Consider the following 19,417-nt stretch of genomic DNA (forward strand, 5'->3'; position numbering starts at 1 on the left):
CATGGTGGCGCATGCCTGTAGTCCCAGCTACTCGGGAGGCTGAGGCAGGAGGATCGCTTGAGCCCAGGAGTTTGAGGTTGCTATGAGCTAGGATGACGCCATGGCACTCTAGCTCAGGCAACACAGTGAGACTCTGTTTCAAAAAAAAAAAAAAAATCCAGGTCTACAGTTCAGTGAAAGCAAAGCTGGCATAGTCTCAGAGGGCACTTCCAGCAACCAATGGATCCACAATTTGAGAAGGAAAGAACCTTATTCATTTTGGAAAACAAGTTAACTATACTATGAGTTCATCCTAAGGGGGTTATCCCTGATTAATTAAACAAGGAAAAATAGCTTAGCAAAGAGCAGGATTCACCACTCCAAAAGCACTGGAAGTAAAAAAGTAACCCTCAGGCTGAATTCAGCACATGGAATGTTTTGTTTGGAGAGTACACCCAAAAATATATATTTTTGCAGGTTCTTAAGAAAAATCAGAAGATCTAACAACTCACAGCAACAGGCTGAAGCCAACTCTGGACTATTCCCTGAAGATGGGACATGAGCTCATCACAATCCCATCACTCCCCACAGTCTTTGATCTACCCCACATCAATCACTTATTGACTCATTTCCACTACATTGCCTGTGCTTCCTAATACAAATAATTCTGACAATCCAAGGTTATCTTCTGGAACCCATAGTAATTAGATGTGTTAAAGTGAATGAGACTACTGGATCCCAAGAGAGAAGTTTCAGAGTCTATAAAGCACTAAGAGACCATCACAGGACTATATAAAATTAAAAGAAAAAACTCCCTGTCATAAACATTATTTCAACTTCCATGATTTCAATCACAGTACCCCAATACTATGGGTGACTATTTCTAAAACTATTCATTTGTTTTTTATATGGGATAACCAAGCCCAATTATTTCCATTAAGATCTATTGTAGTAAGCCAGTTTTTAATAAACAAGATGTTTAGAAAAGGATTGGAACTCTGTACTTTCCATGTGGTTACCCTCTGTGTTGGGCTGGAGGTTGTATCTCACCAACACTATCAGGCCTTTGTCTTTCTCTGTCTTAACCCCTAATTAGGGGTGTTTGCCCCTGTTTGTTGGTATGTGGTGAGTGAACAAGCCTATCACAAAAAGTAGTTGACTCAAAGCATTATTAATAATCTAGGCTTCACTGTCTTAGAAAGGGAAGTGGTTGAGGTTAGAGAGGCTTTAGAATCAAACCTTGAGCAAGTCAATTTAGTCACTCTAAGCCTACTTCTTCAGTTAGAAAAATGTAGTGAATAATACCTATGTACTGTAAGGTTGCTGCAAGGATTAAATGTGATCATATATGAAAGAGCTTCCCAATGAATGGCACAGAGCTCCTTACAGTCCATGCTATCCTCATTAAGTCCATAATGGCATCCTTCCAGTTAAAAGTACAGTTAAATTCAAAAGAGGTTTACGTGGAAAGGCTAAAATATTCACTACAATAATACAGATAATCAGTGAAAATGCGACTCCTTGGTTGAATATGTAAGTGGAAATTCCCACGAGATCAAGTGGTTCTCAGTCTTGGCTACCCACTGGAATCACCTGAGGAGCTTCAAAACGAATGATGCCTCGGTCCCACTCGGAGAGATTAATTGGTCTGGAGTGCACCCAGGCATCAGAATTTTTTAAAGCTCCCCAGGTAATTCTAATGTGCACCTGAGACTGAGAACCACATAGCATTAGACATATTCCATGGATAGGTGTTGCTAGTATTAGACTTTGATTATAAATTAGTCTGGCCAGGTAATTTCTTCCTTGATCCAAATAAACCTACAAAAATGATTCATAAGAAAGATATCTTCCTAGTAAACATTATCTATTAATTAGGATTTAGCAGAACCAATATCTAATCTAACATGCAAGTCATCTGGTTCATAATGAGTACTTAGAATATATAGAAATCAAAAGATCAATTTAGAATTAGACATGTTAGGAATTTTTACACACCTTAGCAGTAACAGAAATACACATTAAGACATGTTAGACTGACCTTACCAAGAAACTGAGCCAAGACTTTCTAAAATCATGTTTCTTAGGAAAAAATGTCACTAGACCCTGATTTGGCCACATTCCAAGAGAATTTCATTTTTTTTTTTTTTTTTTTTGAGACAGAGTCTCACTCTGTTGCCTGGGCTAGAGTGCCATGGCGTCAGCCTAGCTCACAGCAACCTCAAACTCCTGGGCTCAAGCGATCCTCCTGCCTCAGCCTCCCGGGTAGCTGGGATTACAGGCATACACCCATGCCCAGCTAATTTTTTCTATATATTTTTAGTTGTTTGACCAATTTCTTTCTATTTTTAGTAGAGACAGGGTCTCACTCTTGCTCAGGCTGGTCTCAAACTCCTGAGCTCAAACAATCTGCCCGCCTCAGCCTCCCAGAGTGCTAGGATTACAGGTGTGAGCCACCGTGCCCGGCCAGAATTTCATTCTTAATAGATGTTTCAGAATGTTATCAAAGTTTGCCTTTTGGAGTTTGCTATGTTTAGATATTTGACCCCTTCAAATCTCATGTTGAAATCTGATGCCCAATGTTAGAGGGGAGGGCCCAGTGGGAAGTGTTTGGGTCATGGGGGCAGATCCCTCATGAATACCTTGGTTCAGTTCTCATAGTAATGAGTGAGTTCTCACTCTATTAGTTCCTGAGAGAGCTGGTGGTTAAAAAGAGCCTGGCACCTCCCCCTGCCTTGCTTCCACTCTCACCATGTGATCTCTGCATGTGGCTCCCCTTCACCTTCCACCATGAGTGAAAGCAGCACGAGGCCCTCACCAGAAGCTGAGTGCCATGATTCTTGTACAGTCTGCAGAATCACAAGCCAAATAAACCTTTTTTCTTTATAAATTGCCCAACCTCAAGCAATACAAAGACAGAGCTTAAAGGCATATGATTCCACATCTGTAGATTGTGCTTGGACAGACCTAATTCATCTGGTATAGCACAAAAAAACAATTTATGGACTTCCTAGACCAGCCTTGTTTAGAGGTATAACCCCCAAAGAAACCAATTAGCCACAAAAGCTGACAATATTCTATAATATTAGTGGTTACTATGAGACAGAATGTGGGCAAACACACAAGTAAGCAAGCACGTACTGATGTGATCACAGTTTCCAAGTAATTTATAAAGATAACCCTGGAAAAAGAATGTTTAGTCTTTGATAATCATTAGGGATTAATGGAACAGACATATGCCTGCTTTCAAGAAACTTCCCATCTAGGACAGGAGTCATCAAATAGCACATAAACAAATATAAACATAAACTGCAATAAACACCACAAAGAAAAAGTAGAGTGTGTTATGGAAACATATAATAGGGCAATCGATGTGGTCAGTGAGGATGATGGTGTCAAAGCAAGCTTCCCTAAGGAAGGAGAATATTACTACGTAATGAAGTAGAATGATGCCAAGGCAAAAAAACAGCATATGCAAAATGTCTAAGGCAGAAAGAAGCACAGCATAGTTGAGGAACTGAAGAAAACCAGCTGGGTGTAAGTGCAAAGCCAGAGAAAGAATGGTATAAGCTGAGACTGAAAAATGCAGGGCAGTTAAGTCATGTTTAAGACTTTGGTCATTGCTCTAATAGAATAGAATTCCATTAACAATGGAAGGCCATCGATGGATTTTAAGCAGAGGTAGTAAAATCATTCCACCCTCAGTGTGAAGAACAGATTGAGAAGAGAGCAAAAAATCAATGTAGACAGAATAGTGAGAAGGCTGTTTTAAGTAATCCACAGAAAAGGCAGACAGGTAGCAGTGAAGACAGAGATAAGCAGTAGATTCAAAGATATTTAAGATGCAAAATCAACAGGACTTGGTGATACACGTGGAATGATGAAATTAATCTGTAATCAGTCCTTTGAAATTTTAGGATATAAAACACTAAACTATTTTATCATTAGTAATTAAGCATTGCAATAAGAAGACTAAAAGGTCAGCTTCTTGCTGAGTTTCCTGGAAGTGCCTCCCCATAGAGCTGCTGGGGACTTCACTCACTTGTAGAGCAGGCTGGGGGCCTTCACAATAGACCGGAATCCTTGTGGGGTCTGCTCCACCTCGTAGGCATCACAGGGTTCATCAGTACCCTCCATGGAACCTACATGAGAAACCGTGACATCTTGCTCAGTAATGCTGCTGCTCTGTGGACAGCAGCCTTCTCCTCAGCTGTCAACCAGCCAACCACCGTTGGGGTTTTAAAAGAGCAATACACAGGCACAAAGAACGGCCTGACACTTTACATTGCAGAACACTGCTCTGATATTCCTCCTGACCAGCTCAGAAGAAATAAAGCATAAAAAAACACACAATGACTATTTGAAACCTTTTAGTCCTAGAACCTTGGGAAAGTGGCATACACACACAGCAGTCCCCCCTTTACCTGTGGTTTCGCTTTCCAAGGTAGGGTTAAACTTAACCACCATCAGCTGCAGTCCAAAAATATTACATACAATAAGATATGAGAGAGAAAGACCACATTCACATAACGTTTATTACAGTGTATTGTTATAATTGTTCTATTGTATTATTAGTCATAGTTGTTAATCTCTCATTGTGCACAATTTATAAATTAAGCTTTATCATAGGTATGTATGTGGAGTTGGCCCTCCATATCCAAGGGTTCCACATCTATGGATTCAACCAGACGCAAACAGAAAATATTTGGGAAAAAAAATTTTTTTAATACAGCAAAAGATAGGACAAATAAAAAAAACACAGTATAAAAGTTATTTACATAACACATCGTATCAGGTATTGTTAAGTAATCTAGAGATGATTTAAAATATATGGGAGGATGTGCATAGGTTACATGCAAATACCAAACCATTTTATATAAGGCACATGAAAGCATCCAACGATTTCGGTAGCACTGGACTAAATACATATGTTCGTTTATTTCAATAATTTTTATATATTACTTCAAACTTTACACATAAAGGAACTCAATTTTGTCACAGTATATTAATGGTTAATATTAATAGTTAACAAATTACTCCTTGTGACATTTAAGTTTCTGTGCAAAGAAGAAACATAATTTGACTTATGAACTGCAACTGAGAACAACTCAAACTCAGACTCTTCAGTACCCTGAGACATCAACACAAATGAAGCCATGCGAAGCCAAACATCTCAAATTTCAGTGCTGACACAGAAACACATTGAAACAAAACAAAGAATTGCTCCTGCAATACACAGGACATTTTATTGACCAAAGAGAAACTAGGATTACCTTGATAGAAGTCCTCATCTTCTTCTTCATGTTGATAAGTCTGTTCTTGGATGGGATTCTTCCTGTAATTGCGACCATCAATTCTTACAAGCTGTGGGCGCAAGACTTCCATGACACTTTCGCCAAACAATATTCCAGTGAAGTCCTGAAAAATAAATTATCATCTTTTTAATGAGAATTAAAAACCCTATCTCTATTGCATGGGCCATTACATAGGCCTGAATTGGGCACCAGTTCACAGTACATCCTACACAAAATAAGTACTGAATTCCATTGGATTTCCTACCTATAAACTGGTTAAAGTCAGTTGCTACATTTTCCATCACACTGGCTCACTCCAGACAAAAGTAATTTGTAAACTATTTCTAACCCCAGGAAAGGTGATTAAAAGGTATTTATATACAGCCCTCCATGACTTTGAAAGACAGAATAAAGGTCTCTTTATTACTTTAACCTAAAGGGAATAAAATGCAACCTTCAGTGTTTACCTAACCATTTGCAAAGTATCTCATTCTTTTTATCTAGCATGATAATTAAAACAATGAGGGATATTTAATACACTTAACCATCCAGAAAAAAAAAAGTCCCTAAGTACTTTTAGAGTTGCTAGAAATATATACCAAACAATCAGGTCCAGTTGTCTGTCAAAAGCACAGTGAAAATATGACAACCAATGTGGTTCTCAGACCAACATACTGCTGAGGCGAGGAGCCAATTTCTACGGGCCACTGCCCAAAAGACTATACATCACTCGCTGAGAAGCCCAGCTTCTTAATAAAATCAATAATTTAGGAAACAAAGGTTCCTTATAGCTGTGATTAAATTCAACCAATGTTCTCACCACATATAGTTTGGATAGTCTCGAAGCACAAAATACTGAAAAGCTCCAAAGAAAACGGATTGACCCTCACTAAATACACTAATGTTCAGTCCAACACTCAGCAAACAAGTCACTTTAATTGAGAGTTTTTCTGCTTACAGAACCAAGAGGTTTCGTGTTGTGAGAAGTAACAACATAGAGATAAATCGACTTGGATGGAGGAAGAAGGGACATAATTAGCAATAGCCTAATGACATTATACCTTAGCCGCCTATTCCCCTAGGACTTCTCAAAAAAAAAAAAAAGAGTTCCCCACAAAAACAGACTTTAGGCTGGGCGCGGTGTCTCACGCCTGTAATCCTAGCACTCTGGGAGGCCGAGGCGGGAGGATAGCTTGAGCTCAGGAGACCAGCCTGAGCAAGAGTGAGACCCCGTCTCTACCAAAAACAGAAAAAATTAGTCGGCCGTGGTGGTGCGCGCCTGCAGGCCCAGCTATTCTGGAGGCTAAGGCAGGAGGATCAATCAAGATCAGGACTTTGAGACCAGCCTGAGCAAGAGCAAGACTCCGTCTCTAATAAAAATAGAAAGAAATTAGCTGGACCACTAAAATTATATAGAAAAAATTAGCCGGCCATGGTGGCACATGCCTGTAGTTCCAGATACTCTGGAGGCTGAGACAGGAGGATCGCTTAAGCCCAGGAGTCTGAAGTTACTGTGAGCTAGGCTGATGCCACTGCACTCTAGCCCGGGAAACACAGCAAACCTCTGTCTCAAAAACAAACAAAAAAAAACACCAAACTTTAATTTTTTTAAAAATATACTTAATTTGAATGCTTCACAAATTTGCGTGTCATCATTGCGCAAGGGCCATGTTAATCTTCTCTGCATCGTTCCAATTTTAGTATATGTTCTGCCGAAGCGAGCACAAAAAAAAAACCATACTTTAATGTTAAGGTCGGGTCCTCAGACCACGAGCTCTGGGAGAAAAGGTAGCATCTACCTTTCCTGTATGGCCCTGGTCTCTGAGGCTGCTCAGAAGGAAGGGGGAATAACCAATTTAACCCCGCCTCGCGGTGTTTTGGAGAGGAAGAGGAAAGCAGTATCCTTCTGCAATATCATGAGGGAAACTGAAGCCCTGAATCATAAAAGCGAGCCAAAAAGCGAGTACGCCAAAGGGAGAGAAGAACAGAGGGCTCCAAGACCGCGTGCAAACCAAGGCAGGCAGAGGAGGTTAAAAACCCGGAAGTCCTCTCCCCGAGCGCCTTCTCCGCCCCGGCCACGCCCACCAAAGCACGAGCGCGCGCACGCCGCCGCTGTCGCGGGCCCCCTCTCGCGGGCGCGAGCACGCCACCGTCCTCGTCGTTGTAGCGGCCGCTCCGGCTGGCCTTGGGGGCGGGGCTGTAAGGGAAAGTGCCAAAGCCGCTGAGGTAAGTGGCCGAGAGTTTAAGGACCTTCGGGTGCTTGATGGAAAGAGAGCTGACCCTTGGGATCCTACCTGCAGGGACTAGGAAGATGGAGAAGGGAGGAGGAGACCCAAGGGACTGCTGCAGCAGGCGTGTAAAAGGAAATTTCCTCAGGCCGCGCCGGGCTGAGTGCGCATGCGGGCCGAGGGGTGGCGCCTGCGCAGTGGGACGGCACCAATGGCGTCGCTTCCTTAGGACTGAGGCCTGTGGGAAACGTGGCTTGGAGTTAGCTTGGGAGTAGCTTGTGTTCTAGCCCCTCCCCTCTCCAGCCACTTTCTCTCCATCCCAGCCCCAGCTAGGTTTTAGCTTCAGCATGCATTTGATTTGGATTGTAATCCAGCGGTTTTTTTTTTCTTTTTAACTTTTTAAAAATTTTTTTAGTAGAGATGGGATCTCGCTCTTGTTCGAACTCCTGACCTCAAGCGATCCTCCTGCCTCGGCCTCCCTGAGTGCTAGGATTACAGACATGAGCCACCACGCCCGGCCATGTAATCCAGCTGTTTTCAAGTGGAAAGATTTGTTGATGATAGAATTTAATGATTGCTTGTTATAATTTGCCTTCATACTGGAGTAGGAACTTCCTTCAGTGTCCATTTTTTTGATGAGACTTTTTTTCAAAAGGACTCTTTTTAAGATAGGCATATATCTGCTAGAAAGAAGTTTATAAATGTAGTCATCCTTGTCTTACATGAAGTAAATGTTTAATCATTTTATCAGTGCAGACACAGCAATCTGTGTCCCTAAAATATCATTGCTGCTCTATGAGGATCTCTACTGCCAATAATCCCAGCTTCCCTTACAGGGCCAAGTCCCAGGATACTTCATCACCAACATTTGCTCAACAAAATTTTACTGAGCGATGGGCCTGGCAATCTCGTGGGAGATAAGAGTTGTGTAAATAGATCTGCACGATGAGAAAGAAAAAGAAGACCGTAATGGGCCAACCTTCATGACATCAAGCTTCTCTGTTCTCATAAACTGCTGAGCTGCTAGCCCTGTGTTCTGTCTTTGTTCATCATTCATTCATCCCAGAAACTCTGTGATCCAGGTTCTGTGCTAGGCCTTGAGGGTAGAAGAACAATTCCTTCCCCTTTCCAAGATCACAGGTTTCTCTCTTAAGATCGTGAACCTTAAAATCAAAGTGTGAAGCGCCTAATGGAGGGCATTGTTCCTCTTCCAGAGCAGACCTTTTCCCCTGTAGGAGCTTGTTGTCTGTGTGTTAGATGGAAAGAATTAGAACTTTTCCTTGTTGGGACATAATAAGTATGAAAAACTGGGATCTGCATAGGAAAATAAAATAATTCAGGAACAACTATCCATTAATGATTTTTGGATAGGGTAAGATTTATTAAATGTTTACTAAGCCTGCAACTGTTATAAATGCTTTACATGTATTAACTAATTTAGTTTTTGTAACACCTCTATGAGGTAGGTACTGTTATTACAGATTGAGAATCCCTAATCTGGAAACCCTTTATGCTCCAAAATTTGAAACTTTTTGAATACCAACATGATAGTCAATGGAAATGCTCTTTGGAGCATTTTGGGTTTTGGATTTTCAGATCTGGGAGGGGCAATATTTGTATTAAGTATAATACAAATATTCCAAAATCCAAAAAAAAATATGAAACACTTCTGGTCCTAGCATTTTGGATAAGGGATACTTAACCTGTATTCCCATTTTACAGATAAGACAACTGAGGAACAGAAAGTTAAGTGATTTGTCCAGAGTCATGCAGCAAGTCGTAAGTAGCAAAACCAGGACATGAACCCAAGCAAAGAGGCTTCAGAATCTGAGTTCTTAACCATTATGCTGTTTTGCCTTGCACATGACACATAACATGCCAACAAGCCATTGCATCAAAAACGTCACAGCAGGCTGGGCACAATGACCTAAACCTGTAATCCTAGCACTTTTGGAGGCTGAGGCGGGAGGATTGCTTGAGCTCAGGAGTTCGAGACCAGCCTGAGCAAGACAGACCTCGTCTGTACAAAAAATAGAAAAATTAGCTGGATGTGGTGGCATGCTCCTGTAGTCCCAGCTACTCAGAAGGCAGAGGCAGGAGAATCACTTGAGCCCATGAGTTTGAGGTTGCAGTGAGCCACAATGATGCCGCTGCACTCTAGCCCAGGCAGCACAGTAAGACTCTGTTTCCAGGACAAAAAAAAAGTCACAGCACATAAGCTAAAATTGTCTCTATGCCTCAGTTTTGTTTTGTCCTATATAAAATGAGGATGTTGGATTAGATGACCTTTAAGGAATCTCTGGTTCCTGTGAAATGTTTAATTTATTCAGCAAACATTTACTTAAATGAGCAGCTACTTGCTGTAGACCAAACATCATGTTTGGTTCTAGTGATCAGTTAATGCCTGCCCTCAGCAGTTACAATATAGCATTTATTGTTGGTTTTGCTTTAACTCTTGTTTACCACTTGCTAATAGCATTCAAAATTTAACCTAAATCTTTAAAGTTAATAATTATTTAGGTGTCTTTCCACCTTAGCTGAAAACTTCTTATTTAAAGTTAGCTTTGTGCTAATTCTGCACTCCAGTTTTCAATCCTGGCTGTTTTGTGTATGGAATGATAGTAGTTCTGAGAATTAGAAAAAAAACAGGATGAAAGGGAATTCCTTTGATTATACTCAGTATAGAAGTCATACTGTGGCTAAGCTTTTGAAGCTGTCCTCTGGCAGTTGCTTGGGTGCTCTACTGAGCAACTGATTTCAAAATATAAAGTATAAAGCCTTTGCAACTGAATAGAGCATTTATCAGGGCATAGAAAAAATAGATTAGAGTTTTAAATCATAGATGAGATATGTAAACAGTTCACACTGGGTTCTACTCTGAACTGATGGGAAATAAAGACTGAGCTACTCTCTAAAAGTTGGGTAAGTTGTCTGTATACTTTATTTGAATCCCACCAGGAATCTACTTAGAGATTTAGACCTGATCCATTACTGCTTAAGTTCTTTTCAGAGCACATTTAAAAACTTGTCAAGCTATATTTTGACCCAGTGTAGTTCAAAAGGTTGGATATGAATTAAACTTGAAAAGTTATTGCCACCATGGATCTGAATATACTTTGGGAAATTATCAGAGTTTATAGAAAATAGGAAAGGTGATCTAATAGCACGATTGAAAATAATTGTTAATCAGTTTGAATTTTAATAGTCTGACAGTCTGATTATAATAGTTGCCTTACTGTTCTCATATCCTACTTCAGCATTAATTAGTATTACTTATAGATATATAATGAAATCAGAGATCAAGCTTTGCTTCTCTGACAGTCTTAAATCATCACCACAAAATTAAGGAAACAACAGCCAGCATTTCAAGACATAGTATATTGTTTTCCTTACTAGGAAACTGGTATTCTACATATATAGGATTTTTTTTTTTTGAAACAGGGTCTTAGGGTCTCACTCTGTCACCCAGGCTGGAGTGCAGTGGCCCAGTCATAGCTCACTGCAACCTCAAACTCCTGGGCTCAAGCAATCCTCCCACCTCAGTCTCCTGAGTAGCTAGGACTACTGGTGTGAGCCACCGTGCCTGGCTAATTTTTTAATTTTTTGTAGAGACAAGATCTTGCTGTGTTGCCCAGGCTGGGAAATTCATTTCTTAAATACTTTTAAAGTCTTTTTTTGTTTTTGATTTGGGCTAAAATTGACACCATAAAATTAAACTTTAGCCATTTTAGCCAGTCATGGTGGCTCATGCCTGTAATCCCAGAATTTTGGGAGGCCAAGGCAGGAGGATCACTTGAGGCCAGGAGTTCAAGACCAGCCTGGGCAACATATTGAGCCCGTGTCTCTACAGAAAATTTTTAAAAATAGCTGGGTATGGTGGCGCACACCTGTAATCCCAGGTACTTGGGAGGCTGAGGTGGATCATTTGAGCCCAGGAATTCAAGGTTACAGTGAGCTATGACTGGGCCACTGCACTCCAGCCTGAGCAATAGAATGAGACCCTGTCTCTAAATAAATAATAAAATAAAATTAAGCCATTTTTAAGTGTACAAGTCAGTGTAAAGTCATTTTTTAACCTAAACACTAGAATTTCACTATCCAGTGCAGTAACCACTAGCCACATGTGGCCATTTAAATTTTAATTAACATTAAATAAAATTTGAAATACAGGTCTTCAGTCACATTTATAGCTACAACGTGAGGATACCGGCTACCATGTTGGACAGTGCAGAAATAGATCATTGAAACATATGCATCATGGCAGAAAGTTCTGTTAACACGGCACTAGCCTTTTTTTTGTTTATAGAAAATGCTGTATATGCTGCTTAGAATCTTTTGTTAAAGTGGTGTAAGCTTCTGTGGCAAGGAGAGTGTTTTTGTTTTGAACTTTTATAAGGAGTCGTGTATTCAGTACAGATTTTCTCATTTACATTTGAATTTTTTGATATGACACAGGATTAAACATTCACAGCTGCTGTATTCATAATAGGCCAAGATTTCCAAGATCATTTCCTGAGCTATTTTGTTCCAGTTTGGGGACGCCACCAAGTGATAAATTTGGGTATTACATATGGATGAAAAGGTTAATTTTAATGAAAAGTCCAATATGTATTTCCTAACCAGTTTCCCTTCCTTGGGAACAGAACACAGTGTTATTCTGGAATTTTATTTGGAAAATATTAAAAGTGAATTTCTTGATGTGGCTTGGTCAGAATGTCTCCAAGACAAACTGTCCTGTGGTTTGTTTCATCCTCATATAATTTAATTCCTCAGTCAAATTTAATTCCTCATTTCTACCTTGGCACTGCCATATCACCCCTTCATAACGCACAAATCACCCACCATCAATCCCCAAGCAACGTAAACAGTTTGCTAATGGTAGGAATTAGTGTTTTAAGTAGACATACTATTCTTAAACATATTTTTACTTCAAAACCTGAGCAGCATTTTGTCCTGAGGTATCAATAAAAGATTGTGGGAGTAGAGAGGGTAGAAAAAAGGGGAGCTAATGTTTTACAAAACTGTATACCGGCCCTATGGCAGCTAGAATGAAATGTTGTCAATCTCATTTCCATAAACTTGCCAATTGCTGTTTTTCTTTCTCTGTAGTGAAGTAAGAATTCTACTAGCGAGGAAATGGCTGCCTCTTCATCATCCTCCTCAGCTGGTGGGGTCAGTGGAAGTTCTGTCACTGGATCTGGTTTCAGTGTCTCAGACCTTGCCCCACCACGGAAAGCCCTTTTTACCTACCCCAAAGGAGCTGGAGAGATGTTAGAAGGTGATCTCATGCTGCTTTTTGCTGAATAATGGGTTCAGACCTGCAATGAATATTAATTGTAAAGAAGCTATTAAGTAGATTAAAGATGAATTTACCCTGATTTCAGCTCCATATTTCATGTCTTGTCCCCATCTCAAAATAGTATCTTTAAAAACAAATCTTGCTCCAGAATCAGAATTTTGGAGCTGAAAAAGACCTTTGAAATCAAGGAGGTCATCCAGAGTTATTTAGATCCAGAAAAGTTAAGTGATTTGACCATGTTATAAACAAAGTGCTGGAACCAGGAATTTCTGGACCTCCTGCTCGGGTTTGCTTTACCCTAGCACCTGTCTACCTCCATATACATAGTAGGTTTGATGTATTTTTTCTAGTGTAATTCATCTACAGATAGATTAGCCCCCTCAGAAAGGTTCTCAGAGGAAGTAAAAACTAATATACTGCCCTTTTATGTGAAGATGACTCCTGACCCACTGCAGGACAATACTGTATGTTTTTTCTAGCACTGGAGCCAGATTTGTATCAAATCATTCATCATCTTACTCAGCAAACATTTGCAGACTGCCTGGCCAAGATCAGGGTATAGACTGTAAGCATGAAATAGCACTGGTAAGTGGAATTCATTAGATTCATGTTATTTTAGGAGATAGACTAATAATTCTTAATAGGGAGCATAAAAATCACCTTTGAGAAGCTTATTTAAAAAACACATTTCTGGGCCCACCTTAGAGTTTCTGAATTATTCTAGGATGCAGCTCAAGAATCTTGACCAATATCCAAGGCATTCTCATAAAGGTAGTCTTCTCCTATTTTGAAAAACACTGGCAGATTGAAAATTTATTAAGGATTCAAAATTTACTTGATTCTAGCATATTAGTGCTTAATTATGTATTCATCTTTTTTGCCATAAATATTGCAAATTCACATAAATATATTTAAAAACTTGCCTGGGAAAGTCTCTGGAAAAGGTACAAACTAGGCCAGGCACAGTGGCTCATGCCTGTAATCCTAGCACTCTGGGAGGCTGAGGCAGGAGGATCACTTGAGCTCAGGAGTTCGAGACCAGCCTGAGCAAGAGTGAGACTCTTCTCTACCAAAAATAGAAAAAATTAGCCAGGCGTGGTGGTATGCACCTGTAGTCCCAGCTACCCACGAGGCTGAGGCAGGAGGATCGCTTGAGCCCAGGAGTTTGAGGTTGTAGTGAGCTATGATGATGCCACTGCACTCTAGCTAGGGCCACAGAACAAGACTGTCTCAAAAAAAAAAAAAAAAAAAGGTACAAACTATGGTTGGGAGTCAGTTTTTGTGGTGATCTTTATTAATTTATATCAGATAAAAAAGCAGAGTTTTGGATTAAGCCAGAGCAACATTTGTGACAAGAAAACACGGGAAGACTCTGGGACCATAAGGCTCTCTAGAATTGGTTCAGCTTATGAGTAGTGAAGTAGACAACCATGTAGTGTATGTAATTAGTGATTACATCTTAGGTGTATGTACTTCTGTCTTTGCATTTTCATTTTCTTTAATTGTTTTAACTGAATACTCAAGTAAGGATCACTGACTTTTGTTGGAGGTAATGAACAGTTGGGGCCTTGTTTACCATATTTGGCACTAAAAATATATTATGACTTCAGTTATATGCAGCAGAGACCTGGTATTAAGGAAGTTCCCCACAAAACAAATCAAGAGTTGGAGGCACTTAAATTGTTTAATGAGTTTTATAGCAGCAGAAGAGGAATCAATGTTTAACAATAGAGCTCTAAGATTAGAGACATTTAAATTCTAGCTATAGGAGGAATTCAGCACAGGAGGTTCCTCCATAGTCTCAAAGCTATCAACAGATTCTTTGTCAGTATACAGCAGATTACATGGAGATATTGAAGAAGAAAGGCTTCTGAGATTAGTCTGAATGTTGATGTTCTAACGAGTTAGAGATCTATCCATTTTTATTCCATCCCAGTATGATTCATGGAGGAATGTGTTAGGTTTCTATTGTGGGGTAAATTTATATTAAGTTTAAAATCACAGTGCATGGTTCTTATTCTGTTTCTTGGGTTTAAACTTTCTTTCATCAGCAGTCTTAAAGCTGCTTATGCTTAAAGACAGACTGGAAAATAACCTAGAGATGGCAGCCCCTGAACTATCTTGGTCAAATCAAGAATATTAAATTAAAAAGAATATTCCTAAATGTGAGTTAGTAAGGATGTTAGATTCAGAAGGATTTTCTACCATGTTTATAGGTGATACCAGTCTCTTATACAATTAATCTGTATAAGTACCTGACAAATAATAGTTTAAGAGAATATGAAAATAAAGTAGGAGGGGTTGCCTATGAAGAATAAGGAACAAAAACAGTCAGGAATCAAGGTTGGGTGCCATTTATAATCTTAACAGGTTCGGCTTGATGTTGCAGCAAGTCTGGGATAATAAACCCAAATAACCTGTAGTTAACCTTGTGAATTAACTTTTTGGTGCATCTGTTGCCTGATAAAAGACACTTCACATATGCAGCTGCAGCAGTTTTTAGCATTCTCCTGCCCTTGGCTAAGATTGTCCTCACCCAGTTATTAGTGAGCAAATTAGAGACTGCCTTCCAACCCAGCAGTGGTTGTATTTTAGTGACATTGCAGGCCACTGAAGTATAAATTATCTGGCATTGTTTAATTTCCTACTGTGAAGTAATATTCTTTTAACTGAATTTGTTAGCATCGTATTTATCGTAGTTGACAATAGTGTTAGATTTGGGCAATTTACTAAACTTTTCACTATTTATAACCTTTGCTTGTCTCTTAAGAGGAAAGCTGATATATTGCTACTTGGTATGTTACAAAGTGTTTGATTACAGTTTCTAAATGGAAGACACATTGCCCCAGGCTGACTCCACTCTGGAGAAATTCCAGGCTTTAGATCGGTACAAATATCACATCTAGTAGAATGTGGCTAAGAAACAGTGGACTTTGTGGTTGGTTAATAGAGAGTTGCAAATCAGCAAAAGTATGTTCCATAGGCTGTAGTGTGGCAGAATGATATGCAGGTGCCTTTTTGAAAGATTAGCTTATATCCTTTTGCTTTGAAGTTCATTACCAGGGAAAATATGCAAATGTCACAACTTAAGCATTTTATCCTAATAGAACCTGTAATTAAATGTAAATGGGAGGTAGTACTTTCAAAAGCTTCCATGTACATCTTGGCCTGATCCTTATTGCCCATAATTCCCCACTGCCTTGTGCAAGATCCTAAAATTCAGGATCAAACCACCTGGGAGATAAATTCTAATTCTCTGTGCTTTGTTCTTTCTAAAATAAAACTTGAGTTATAAGTGGACTTTTTAAGCAAGAATATGAATAGGATAATGAATGCTGGCTTGTCATTTACACAGAAGAGCTATAATACATTGCATCATTGGTGTCAAATTTTCACAACAGTCTATCTTCCCATAGTGGAATTCATAGTTATTTGCTGCCCATTGCTCTTATCTAAAACAAAACAAACAAGCAAAAAACTCAGTGATGTCATTAGCTTGCCTAGATATTTAAACTGGACAGTCAGTATAATATTTAGTTAATTGAAAATGAAAATATTTATTTGCTTAGATGATCAGCAGCTCACAAATGACTTACATTCGGCTAAAGAAATGGGGGTGGGTGGAGGAGGTGGGATCATATCCCGTATATTACACAACATGTAGAAAAAAGATTTGAATTTACAGAACGTAACTCTCCCTAAAATATGTACATCCCAAGAATTATACTTTCTTTTTTTTTTTTCTTTTTTCTTTTTTTGGGGGGGAATCACTTTGAAGCTAATATTGCAAGGAAGCCCTCTTGGCTGTATATTCAAGCCAGCCATCTGGATACAATATCTGTAGTTTTTCTTACTGGTTACCATGACTTCTGAAATAAGGTCTTCCTTGTGTGAAACTCAGCATGAGGCCAGAATGTGTTAGCCTTATCTCCTTGTCACTTAATACCTGGCTGCCATACCAACGCATGATTAATGGGTGAATGCTTGACACCTACTGGTGCAGGCGTGAACTACTGCCTAAAAAAAGACAGGTGTGTTCTCTCTCTCCATTTGTTTTAGAATTTTTACAATAAGGTACATGCCCCAAATCATTTCTGCTACCCTTTTAAAAATCAAAATTTTCTTACATGAGCTGTATACCTTTGGGGATATGTTTTGCTGTATCAGCCCTTGCCTGACAAGGAATAACACAAACTAGGTTATGTTTCACAATCTTGTGAATGCTTTGGTGACCACGTTGGCTACTTCTTGTTGGCAGTTCTTGGCACCAGTACAATGCTAGGTTCTGAACTTGCACCATACTCTTATCGTCATCCAAATTGCAGTGTTTTGGTTCAGTTGGAAAATCAAGGTTGCAATTTGCGTTTATAGAATAAAATTTCCCAGCAGTGTTTTGTGATTGTCATGGTGATGTAATTTGATATATTAAAAATCAACAACTATTTCTCCTTCAGCTTTGTTTTTTAGACTGAAAATGATTTGAAGTTTTGGTGTACCTTTATATTTTGATAGCTCAGGAACCACATGGCCAAATGTGTCAGCAGCCAGTGTTTACCTGACATACAGAATAGGCAAACATTAAGAAACAGTCAGGATGGGCCAGGCGCGGTGGCTCACACCTGTAATCCTTAGCACTCTGGGAGGCTGAGGCAGGAGAATTGCTTGCGCTCAGGAGTTTGAGGCCTGCCTGAGCAAGAGTGAGACCCCGTGTCTACTAAAAATAGAAAAAATTAGCCAGGCATGGTGGCGCATGCCTTTAGTCCCAGCTACTTGGGAGGCTGAGGCAAGAGGATCCCTTGAGCCCAGGAATGCGAGGTTGCTGTGATCTAGGCTGACGTCACGGCACTCTAGCCCAGGTGACACAGTGAGACTATGTCTCAAAAGAAAAAAAAAAAAGAAACTGTCAGGTTGGAAGGGGGGAAATGTTGACCAGGACATCAGACTGAGGTTTCTTGTTTTTGTTTTTTTAAATACTATTTTTAAACTTTTAAACAAGTAGAGGGACTATTTTAATATTCTAGGTATAGAAAAGGTAGCTTTTATAACAGAGCAATGTTAGTTCTAAATGAAACAGAAGCTTTCTTTGTAAACACTAAAAACTAGACCATGAATGTAAAAGCAGGGAAAAGAATGGGCAAGTTTACTTGGTTTATCAGAAGCCATAAAACCCTTAAAGCAGATTAAAACCTCTTCCCCTTTTGTTTGTAGATGGCTCTGAGAGATTCCTCTGCGAATCTGTTTTCAGCTATCAAGTGGCATCCACGCTTAAACAGGTGAAACATGGTAAGCATATGAGTGTTGTATCCTTGACTATGAGGATAAATTTCCAGGGAGGAGGGTAGGGGAGAGGGATTCCAAAAGGTCAGTGTGCTGTGAGAAAAACCCCCAAACTCAGCAAGGCTATTTAAGCAGACTTCCTAAATTAAAGAACATTCTGAGGTCTTAATCTAGACATAATGTCCACATCGAGGCTTAAAGTCGACATCAAAAGTTGGTTCTCTAGGGGAGTCAATGCTTCCTGCTCCTCTTGTGTTGCTCTTTCCTCTGAAACTTGCTTTTACTGTTGTCCTCTACTGGTTACCATCATCATCTTCATCTTCAAGTAGTTATGTAATACCTCATGGTCTATCTGGACTCTTGAGATCCTGGCAGCACCTTTTCTGTTCCATTATGCCTTGCCAAGCCTTCATTTATGCATCAAGGAACTATGTTCCCCCCCTCCAGACCATTTCTCCATTGAAAGCATTATGTAGCAGGAAAAGCTGCAGTTGCCTCTACCCCTAAGATTTTAGCTCACAAATCACTGTGGCCTAGAGGATGAGTAATTTTTTTTAAGAATAGGCCGGACGCGGTGGCTCATGCCTGTAATCCTAACACTCTGGGAGGCCAAGGTGGGAGGATCGCTAGAGGTCAGGAGTTCAAGACCAGCCTGAGCAAGAGTAAGACCCCGTCTCTACTAAAAACAGAAAGAAATTAGCTTGACAAGTAAAAATATATATAGAAAAAATTAGCCAGCCATGGCAGTGCATACCTGTAGTCCCAGCTACCTGGGAGGCTGAGGTAGGAGGATCGCTTGAGTCCAGGAGTTGGAGGTTGCTGTGAGCTAGGCTCACACCACGGCACTCTAGCCTGGGCAACAGAGTGAGACTCTGTCTCAAAAAAAAAAAAAAAAAATAGAGCACATAGTGAAAATGTGATCATTTTATTTAAAAATGATTTTTATCATTTTCAGACTCAAAAAAAACTGTAGAGGACAGAAGTTCTTTGAGGCTGCTGTGATGTGTTTCAAGAAGGGAGATGGGGAACTTATGATCCTTAATGGCTTAATATTCAGAATGATCAAGTAAATGTTTATTTTTATCTGGAAGCTTTTAGCTTTCAGCTGTTCAATCAAAAGCAGTGAAGGTGAATGGAGAATAATTGGAAATATTCCTTTTTTTTTTTTTTTTTTTTTTTTTAAAGACTAATCTTCCGACCTACATAGGATAAGATCCCAATGCTAGACTAGTGGCGCAAAACCTCTCTAGAAATTATTTTTAAACCAGTCATCATTGTGGTGCTTGGTGGCAGTCTCCTGGGGAATACACTGTTGTGTTATATTACCTCCTTGGCTCTTT

At 39.6% G+C, this 19,417-nt stretch overlaps 2 protein-coding genes across 6 annotated transcripts in view; one reads left to right on the forward strand and one right to left on the reverse strand.

Moving 5' to 3' along the window:
* Positions 1-7,753, reverse strand: part of ASCC1 (activating signal cointegrator 1 complex subunit 1) — a 102,799-nt gene extending 95,046 nt beyond the window's left edge. For all 3 annotated transcript variants that reach the window (XM_012663280.1, XM_012663281.1, XM_012663282.1), the window contains exons 1-3: positions 7,568-7,753; positions 5,253-5,397; positions 4,022-4,121 (exon numbers count right to left, since the gene is read on the reverse strand). In XM_012663280.1, coding sequence (XP_012518734.1) covers positions 4,022-4,121; positions 5,253-5,364 — 212 coding nt within the window. In that variant the 5' untranslated portion in view covers positions 5,365-5,397; positions 7,568-7,753. The remainder of the gene's footprint in view (positions 1-4,021; positions 4,122-5,252; positions 5,398-7,567) is intronic.
* ANAPC16 (anaphase promoting complex subunit 16) overlaps positions 7,365-19,417 on the forward strand; it is a 13,097-nt gene continuing 1,044 nt past the window's right edge. The window contains exons 1-4 of one of the 3 annotated variants that reach the window (XM_012663284.1): positions 7,434-7,499; positions 9,224-9,280; positions 12,611-12,779; positions 18,009-18,083. In XM_012663284.1, coding sequence (XP_012518738.1) covers positions 12,638-12,779; positions 18,009-18,083 — 217 coding nt within the window. In that variant the 5' untranslated portion in view covers positions 7,434-7,499; positions 9,224-9,280; positions 12,611-12,637. Of the gene's footprint in view, positions 7,500-8,564; positions 8,584-9,223; positions 9,281-12,610; positions 12,780-18,008; positions 18,084-19,417 lie in introns of those variants that run through there. The other 2 variants (XM_012663285.1, XM_012663283.1) reach the window with 2 other exon arrangements.

This window comes from Propithecus coquereli, unplaced genomic scaffold (genome assembly GCF_000956105.1).
Source record: "Propithecus coquereli isolate 6110/MARCELLA unplaced genomic scaffold, Pcoq_1.0 Scaffold80, whole genome shotgun sequence".
Classification (NCBI taxonomy): Eukaryota; Metazoa; Chordata; class Mammalia; order Primates; family Indriidae; genus Propithecus; species Propithecus coquereli.